Raw genomic sequence first — 9515 nt, 5'->3', positions numbered from 1 at the left:
TTTTTTTTTTTTTTTTTTTTCTTATTTCAGGTTCATACTTCATTTTTCCTAAAAGCATCTTAAAATGTCCAGTGCTCATGAATGAAGTATCTTAATTACACAGGTCACTCTATGCTGAATGTGCCCAATACCCTGTTTATCAAGAAAAAAATAAAACTGAGCACGTAATATAATGACATCAGTCTAGTTAGTGCAGTAAATAGTTCTGTCTAAGCACTACTGAACTTTTTTGAGGAATTACCTTTGGTGTTATTCCAGTCTGCAGAAGCCACTGGCCAATCTCCAACCATTGTTAGGACCTCCAGTAGGGGCAATGAACCACGCTGCTCTATAAGACCTGAGAGAAGAAAGTCAAATATTGTATCTTGTTAAATTGAAAAAGATAAAGAAAAATATTTTTTGTCTTTAACATATTAAATATGCTAATGAATCTGTTATATCAGAGTATAAGAGAATAATCTTCATACCAAGAAATCATCTGTCTACTCCTGAAGACTACTAGTCTTTAGAAAAACATTTCTGCTCACTTCAGCAGGGATTTAGATTGAAAGGCTTTGGAAAGAATGAAATGGAGAGCACTTCATTCAGAAGAAAAGGTTTTGCATTGCTACCAGAGGTAGATAACCAATATCCATCCTTTCTGTGTTCCAGAATGCACATACTAAGTCTTATAGCTGTGTCTTCATTCACCTGAATGAAGATTAGATTTTCAGGCAAGGCCATGTGGGTTAGAAAGACTTGACTGGACTTTTGCCTGAGCTGTAGGTTTAATATTCATCAGGAGTACCAATGCAAAAAAGAAAAGACTCACTCTCATTCATGCATGATTTGTAAAGTATTTTAGCTTTCTGAAATGCCTCTCTGTCCCCTTGATCTGAAGTCTCCAGCACACCTGGGGAAGGAAAAGCTGCAGTGAGATTTTGCCCTAGAGAGCTTTCACCATTCCATAGAAGTGACTGAGAATTCAGGGGCTATGCTAAACACTTGTTATCTGAGGCTTCAATTATTGTGAAATCAGAGTGCTCTTTAAAAGTGCTATTAACAGAAAAATAGTGTCAAGAAGAACATGCTCAAAGCTTGCCCTGTGCCCTCTGAAGTCAGTACCAAAGCATCCATGGCTAATATTTTTGTGAGAACAGGATGTTTCCACAAAATTGATGCAGGAAGAGATAGAGAGATTAAAGGACTAAAAGATTTCTCTGTATGTGTGGTACATAGTATAAATAATAGATAATATATGAAACTAAAGATAAGTTTATTCCCAAGAATAGATTAAAAAACAAAAACAACAACAACAACAAAAAAAGTGTTACCTCATTCTTACCTTTCAAGATGATCTCCAGCTCATCTCTCAGGATGTCAAAAATGCTGTATCTGGAGCTAGTTTCTGGGATAACATGCCGATTGAGCCAGCCCCCACAGGCATACTGGTAGAAATCCTTGCAAGGTTCAGCTGCTGGGTCCATATTCTGAATTATTCTAGCAGCTATACATCAAAAACAGAGAGCTGAGTTCCACAGACAGCCAAGTAACCTCTGAATTACCAAAACTGCCAAAAAGGTGCTTGGCAAGAAGGCATTTTGCATATACTGCTCATCCTGGATAGGACTCATTGTGAAGACTCCAAGAATCCTACTCAAATTTATAGATGCTGGGAAGTGTCTGACCCTGGACTTTTGCACTGAGACCATGTTGCTTGCAGAGGGAGCCTCTGAATGGCAACAAAGACAGTATACAATGGAAAAGAAAAGAGGACAGCTATTCTTGCTGCATGAGACAATAATAATATGGATCTGGCCCAAGTGAAAGTTTCATTCCTTACAAATTTCTCCAGTCTCAGAGCACAATCTATTGTTATTCAAGTTAGACAGAACTAATAGCATATAAATCATGACCTCTGCAGTAATCATTCATAGTAAGATTCATTACCTGCTGTAACACATCCAGGTGTGGTGCATATGTTGCCTGAACTGCTGCCATAGCGAGTGCCTGCAGGGAGAGCAATAAGAAAGCAGGTAAAATTAGTTGTTTAGGAAAGAAATTCCTGCCCATGCTATTCACCAACAGCCAAACACCAACATTAGTGAGAGGTCTGTTTAATTTTAGGCAAATGAATGTTACTGCCAATAAAAGATCCAGTGACAACTCTAAAGACGATATTTATTTTCAGATTTATGGGGAAATTTTCTGTGAAAACAGTACTGACAGTGAGCTTCACCTCACCTGGAAGAAGGATAGGAACCGTTTGTTTTCCTGCTGACTTTCTCCATAGGCTCTCTGACACATATTGAACGTATGATGTCAACTTTCATACAATATGCTTTAAGCATCCAAGCTTTTTCAGAGCCACAGTGATTGAGAGTTATAAACAGAGTAGAAAAGCTCAGAGCTGGGTTATTGATTTTGTACTCGCCTTAGGGCAAAAAAATGAAACTGAAGCAAAAAAAATTTTTTTTCACTTTTTGAGGTACCAAAAAAACAGACTTGCAGCACAGCTAAAAGTTTATGTATGCCTTGGTTCTGGGTATAGGAAAATCAATTTTGCTGTTTTAACTTCCCATTTTTGAAAACGAAATAGTTCAATATCTACTTCTCTTATCGTAGATAGAACACGACATCTGTCTACAAGGAAAAACTCTTCCACCACCACCCTCCAATAGCATCAGCATGTTTTTAAACTTCTTTTTAAATATCCTTACACTAGAATGCTTGCAGAAAAGTTACTAAAAAAAATCCTTCCAATGAAAACAAATGTTTTACACGAGAGCAAACAAGATTACAGTAATTCACACAGAAAAAAAAAACAGTAGGGGAGAAAAGAGGGCTTTGAAGTTCTTCAGTGGAAACAACATAAAAAGCCCCCACTGTGATTGGGAATGTAACATTCAGGCTTTAATTCAGTGMTGTCGTGTTGTGTGAGGGTAGAACTGCATTAGAATAACTGCATGATTTAGTAGCTAGCAATCTCAGCTCAGGATGAGCAAAATAGTTGCAATGATTCAAAGCTTCACATACAGATTTTTTTGTACTTTTGCGTAGATGAAACAAAGGCAATGTTTTGGAGAAATGTCCTTAACTCACTAGTAAAAAAAGGCAAAAAAAGGCAGAAATTCAGTTTTGCAGAAAAGGAGAGAGTAGTTCAAATCCATTTTGAAATTCTCCGTAAAGGGCAAATAGCAGAGGGCAAAATGGAGTTAACTATAAAAATATGCCACATTTCTTCCACCTTTGCTCAGGCACCAGAGAGAACTTCTCTGAAGCTTTTTTAATCAAAAGTTCTCCCTTTAATATACCTGGAAAATATATAACCTGTTTCTGGGACCACAGTGCTGTCAGTAAGATTCTAACTGCCCTCACTCAAAAAGCCATTGTGACTGAGAAAATGTATTTGAGCTGCATGAGCACGGAAGCCAAATCTGTTTTGAAACCCTGGTTGCACATACAGAGCTCTGAAACTCTGCCACAAAAACAGATAATTAAAAATGGCTGGTGAGGGGCTCAGTTTACTTTGAAAAGCGGCTCCTTTGTTTTTCTATCAATTATCTCTCTTATGCCTCAGTACCATTCCTGACAAAGAACAAAGCCAACCTGACTCTATAGGAGATATGACCAACACTGCCTCTTTTACTTCACAATGTATTTATTGGGACTTTGCTCACTGCCTCAAGCTTTGTAACTCTACCTCTTGAACCTCAAATAACTAGAACTAGAAATACAAAAACATTTTAATATATAAAAATATATTAAAAGTATCTATCAGAATTTAGATGGTGCGATGTGAAACTTCTGAGCATAACATAGTAACAGTGAAGCATGAGCTCATATTTGACACTAATGAGAATCATAAAAATATCAATCTATACCAGGGGAAAAATCAATACGATTTCTTCAGTTTGAAATACCCTGGTACACAGAAAGCAAACACCTGGGTGGAAGAGTTCGTGGGGAATCGAGACTTGTCTCTTCTCACGTCAAACGTTCACTCCCAGCCAACTTCCCCACTGTCACTGCCCTCCCTTCCCAGCACTCTCACCCTCCCTCCAAGACTGCCTGAAGAACAGGCAGAAGTGTCTYCTAGGGATCTTACTTGGCAGGCTCAATAAATATTAGGTCCACCACAGAGGCCTGTCTGCAGAAGAGATTCTAGGTTTATGGGTCGAGAGGGAGCCTATATACTCGGGGCACAGGCTGTACCATTTCAGGATCCAACCAACTTATAATATTTTTTTCTGTCTTAAAATTAATTTCCATTTTTCCACCTTTCTTCAGCAGTTCATCTTTTGAAAGCCTTTTAACATACAAGTCCTTACTGTTTTTTTACATTTACCTTTACATCTTTTTTTTAGAGACAAAAAAGCATGAGCTGATCACGCTATAAAGTCTCTGACCTACACTGTGTTTAGTATTTTGCCGCTGTGCTTTCTGAGGATTACAGATGGCTGGTGATGGCACACATTGGAACAATTAGATCCACAGTTGTCATCAAGCAGGCAAGTGTGAGCTTCACCTTGCAGCACTTGATCAGCTTCTCACACAGTTCTCAGCTGCAGAGGAAGTGCTGTCAGCATCGCAGACTGCCCGTGCTGCTCTTAGAGCAGAGAACTGCAGCAAATAACGTAACTGCTGGATTTGGCTTCTTTTCATTTGAGAAGACTTTCTCTACCAGATGCCAGTATCTTCACACTGATTCATTAACAAAAGGCTTTCTTTCTTTCTTTTTTTTTTTTCCCAATCTTTCTTAGGATTTATTATACAGCCTATCTGTAAGTATAGCTAAGAGATGGAAACAGAATTTCAGGTGAGGACCAGTAGACTGAATATTTGCCCACTTCTAAGGCTCTGTGCTCCTCTCACTCCCATTGGTTTCACATGCCGCACTGAGCACATTTAGTCCATCCATAGCATAGGAGTTTTGTTTTGCTATTCAAATACATTAGTTTTATTCTTTAGTGTTTCAAAAAGGTTCTGAAACTAAGAGGCATTCATGGAAATTAGCAGCATGAGGCAAGGTATYGTTACCAATCCTGTTTATTGCTTCAGAAAGAAAGAATAGGACTTGCATTTGATATGCTACTGAAAAACTTAATTTGGGGAGTAAACTCTCCAGTTACCATAYTTGGGTGAAAAGCCTAGAAGAAACTGCATTGTTATCAGGTCCCTGGCAAGACACGGGCGTGAAAGTCAGTGAGCCATGTGTCACCTGGAGCTGAAATATCCCCATGTAACATAGGGAAAGGTATTTCTCTCTCACATAGCTCACTGGCATTTTTAAAAAGGCTTTCATGTTGTAACAAGCAATCTCCTATGTAGACCTGCTAAGCAGTTGCTGCTTTACAACTTCTGGCTATAATTAAATTCAGGCTTTTACAAAATATGGAAATCTCAAGCCTAACACATGCACACATACACCTACACAATGTCTGGTCAGGGCAATTTCCTTTTTTTTTTTTTTTAAATCTTTGTGAAAACAGCTTTGGATTCAACAAGATGCAYAGAAATCCTAACCTCTCCCACCCCCCACATTACACAACTTAGTAATGAAATAAAAACCAACACAATCATTTCGGTACATGAGCTTTAACAAGGCAGAGATAGCAAAGTCCTCACATAGGTGGTCMCCTTCTTCCTGTAGTTTTAATTCAGCTCTGCAGAAAGCCTGAAATGTGGCTTGCAGGGGGAGAAGGGGAATCACTCGCAGGTTCCTTACCTCTGCTGCTGGCGTACAGGATCACCAGGGCGACCGCGGCACAAGTCATGACGAGCAGCAAGACAGCCAGACCGAGTGCCACAAAGCTCCASGATTGCTTTCCAGATTTGGTTGATTTTTCCACAATATCCATTTGACTTTCGGATTTGCCCATTATTGTAACTCTAAAATGAGGATGGGAGGAATAGAAAAAATTAACAGCATAGCTAAATCAATACAGGGGTAAATGCATAACAAATCAGGGAGAAAAAGGAAGCAGAATAAAAGCAAAGATAAAGARAACTTCCAAATTATTACATGTATTTATCCATTTGATTGTCCACAGATTTGCCAACCTCATTCTCCATGTCCAGTGCCTACCRGATTGACTGCACTCAGGGTGTGCTGCTGGGGTGATGCTCTGGGCTACGCTATCCTAGACTCCGTGGTGCAGTGTCGTAACCTCAAGAGCTTTCTTTGGCAGGTGTGGAAAAGTCTCATAACGAGGTTGGGCGACTCCTTTTGTCCCAAAAGCCAGTCCCCAAAGGGGAAGGAGGGAAGAGACTGCCTTTTTGCAGTATCAATTTCAAGAAGTATCCTGCTGTTCCAAAAAACTTTCCTCTTTTCCTTTCTGGATACGAGTAGCTCTGCTGGGCTCTGTTAGCAGCAGTAGAATCCCAAAAGAGGAGGCAGGGTCTTCAAGCCGTGGCTGCTCTGCCCTTAGCAGAGATGCAGGATTTCAAATGCAGGAGACCCACAGAATAAGTGTCAGCTCCCAGATCTGCAGAAGCTTCCGATCTCCAGCTCCTCAGCCTTCCCAGAGCCATGCCCAAACTTCGGAGCTCAGCTGTGCGCAATTCCTAGCTTCAAGCAAACGCTCCTGAGCAGCAGGGGGAGGAGAGGTTGCATTACCGAGCCAGACTGAGGGCTACGTACTCCGAGTGTGCAAGCAGCACAAGCTGCTGCTGCAGCTTCTGCTAAGTTTCCTTTAGCTTTTCTGAAATCTACTCAATCTCAGCTACCAGATTATTTGGCTGTTGCGCTCACAGAAGGAATGTGAAGTCAGACAGGCGCAAAACTATTGAAATTGCCTCCCTCTCCTGTGCTGGTAGGTTTTGGGTGAGATAGATGGAAACAGCTTCTTGTTTGAAAATACACTGATATATGGATTGTTGTGCAGAATTCCTCTTTTATGCTGCTACTTGTAATATTACTGGGTAACAGCTGTGAAGGGCAATAAAAGCAAAGGCAAAACAGGCATGTGATCACTCCTTTTATTTGATTTTATTTTAAATCTGTAGTCATATCTAGAGTTAATTTTGTAATGAGGGGAGTAGGAGGTTGTTTTTCTCCCTGTAGGCTGCTTTATTAAACCAGTGTAACTCACTGCCAAAGTTAACACTATATAAATCTTAAGACTGATACCTCTCTTGACCTGGCCACTTCATCAACACCGAGTTCTGTGTGTGCTCGGGAGGAAGTGCTAAGGACAGGGTAGGATTTCTTTGCGGCAGTCCTGTTTACTGGGAATGCACACGCTGAATGTTCCAAGACTCGCAGCACAGACCTGTTTCCTTGAATGTGGTAGGACACAATAAATGTCTCTTCTGCCAGGACTCCAAGCTTCCTCTTGGAGTCTGCGCTCTGCCTCCAAACCTCACTGAGTGTTTGCCTTTGGTTCAGGTCATGCTACATCTCAGGCTTTCGTCAAGTGTGAAGGCAGTTATTATGATTCCTTCATCTGAAGAAGAGCCTAAGATGACAAAAGTCTGAAAAAATGGATGCACAAGACTATGTTCTCACCACACTTGCAGAAGCTGGGTGCCCACGTGTGAAAAATAGCTACAGAAGGGAAGGTTATCTCAAAGGTCAGAGTTATACAATTCAWTTGAGTTAAAAGATCTTTCTCAGGGAGTTCCTCATTTAGCACAAGGTTATTTTCCTATGCGTGTGAACAGATTTATTAACACTATGCATTGCAGCTGACTCTAAGGAAGCTCTGCCTAGAGCTCTGCTCTATAATACTGCAATAGACAAGCATCTTTTAGGTTTTTAACATATTTATGCTTCTAACACATCTATGGCACACTGAAAGGCATTATTTTTCCCATTTCATAGATGGAGAATCAAGAGGTTGAGAATCTGGGAGCTTTACTCCTACTTTTTCCTATGGATACCTGTTGCTAGCATTCTGACTACTAATGGGCTCTCTGAGCCCAGTGAGGTACATCATGAACCACACACCAGCATTATATCAGTCTGTATCACCTATTTAGTTTTCTGCCACTCCTGAGGTTTTGCACAGTGTCTCCTTCGTGTCCCTTAAAGTGGCCATCTGTACGCTGCTCTCCCAGCAACTCATTTGAGTTACTCTAAGAAAATTTTATGTTTAGTACTGGTGTAACAGTGTGGTCTGAATCACCTGAATAGGTGATCTAATAGTTGTTACTCTCTGTATACTCTAAAAATAATGGGGTTGCATGGCCAGTATGTTCATTATTCATCAGCTGGAGCTCTGGGGGTTTCTGCAGGTGTTACACAGCTACATCCAAATGTTTAAGCAGCTCAACTTCCCAGAGCAATCAGAAAAAACGATGTGGTGCAGACATCATTTTTAGTACAAAATGGTTTAAGCATGGTTACCTTGGAAACCAGCTTTCCATCTCTACCTGCTACACTTGCTATCCTCTTTTAAACTGATTCATACTAAGATATGAGAAAAAAACCCACATACTTGTGCATGTCAGAGTTTTGTTGCTTTCTCTGAATACAAACAAAAGGTCACATATAAATCTTGATTTCTCAGACAGCCATCCAAAGCCKTTAGAGTGGTATGGGCATGCAAGCTCTATCATGTCATCACTTCTGTAAAAGGAGGGTAATGCAGAGAGTTTTGAGGGGGTCTAGTGGGTTGGCTTTGCACAGCACTACACTGCTACTTGCAGTGTAACTCGTATCTTTGGCTAGTATCTATTACTATGTGCATGAGCCAAAACAACCCTGGCCAAGCCTCCTGTGGGGCTGCTGATCCACTGAAAAGAATCTGGCATTATGATGCAGTCTGTGTTTATTCTATTCAGCCACTTGAGCTTTAAACAAATGCTAACTTCTGGAGTTCCTCAAAGACTTCCCTTTGGTATGAACTACTTGTAATTAATGGCAGTAGAAAGCACATTCCTCCTTTTCCAGCTTGTCAGTGTTGATAAGCAAATGTACGCAGCAAAGGTTATAAAGCATCCAACATCATTTCCCTAAAAGCTGTTCCAGCTTGAACACTGATAACAGCCACTCTTGGAATATGGGAAGAGACAGCAAATTAATTCCCAATCCAAGGAGAATTTATCCTCAAATCCTGCATCCAAACCACCCATACTCTAGTGAACTCAGCACTCAGGCATGAATGCTGATTTGCTGTGTGATATGGGCTAGAGACTGACTCATAGTGCTTAATACCTGGAATTAGTCATTCTGGCATTGTCACATAACTCTGGACTGTGGGGTCACTTGGTGGAAATAGGTCAGGTGGCAAGGTAAGCAGGCAAAAGGACTAGAAAAATGATATCTGATTATCTGAAACCTTCTGTTCTTGCTGCTTCATTTCCTAACTCTTTAATGTATATACATACACAAACACTATGCACAGATAGGGATTTCACACAGGCAAAAACCCCACAATGCAGAATCCAGTAAAGCATACCTCACCTACACCAAGAGGCTTACTATCAATACTAATATCACTTAGTAACCAAAATGGTACGCAATGCTACAGATCCCTAAAATGTCAGTAAAACGTCCTTACTAATCACACAATCTCTGTGTTTGCTTTCTG

General features: G+C 40.4%; 1 protein-coding gene across 1 annotated transcript in view; it reads right to left on the bottom strand.

Moving 5' to 3' along the window:
* The window catches only part of MMEL1 (membrane metalloendopeptidase like 1), a 19611-nt gene extending 13549 nt beyond the window's left edge, over positions 1-6062 (bottom strand). Inside the window, exons 1-6 of the mRNA XM_026051014.1 lie at positions 6005-6062; positions 5708-5871; positions 1930-1989; positions 1325-1486; positions 812-892; positions 242-337 (exon numbers count right to left, since the gene is read on the bottom strand). Coding sequence (XP_025906799.1) covers positions 242-337; positions 812-892; positions 1325-1486; positions 1930-1989; positions 5708-5871; positions 6005-6054 — 613 coding nt within the window. The 5' untranslated portion in view covers positions 6055-6062. The remainder of the gene's footprint in view (positions 1-241; positions 338-811; positions 893-1324; positions 1487-1929; positions 1990-5707; positions 5872-6004) is intronic.
* Between the last annotated feature and the right edge of the window lie 3453 nt (positions 6063-9515).

Source organism: Nothoprocta perdicaria, unplaced genomic scaffold (assembly GCF_003342845.1).
Source record: "Nothoprocta perdicaria isolate Ctin4 unplaced genomic scaffold, notPer1 scaffold_72, whole genome shotgun sequence".
Taxonomy (NCBI): Eukaryota; Metazoa; Chordata; class Aves; order Tinamiformes; family Tinamidae; genus Nothoprocta; species Nothoprocta perdicaria.
The sequence above is the reverse complement of the archived record's forward strand: the minus strand, read 5'-3'. Positions and strand labels throughout refer to the sequence as shown.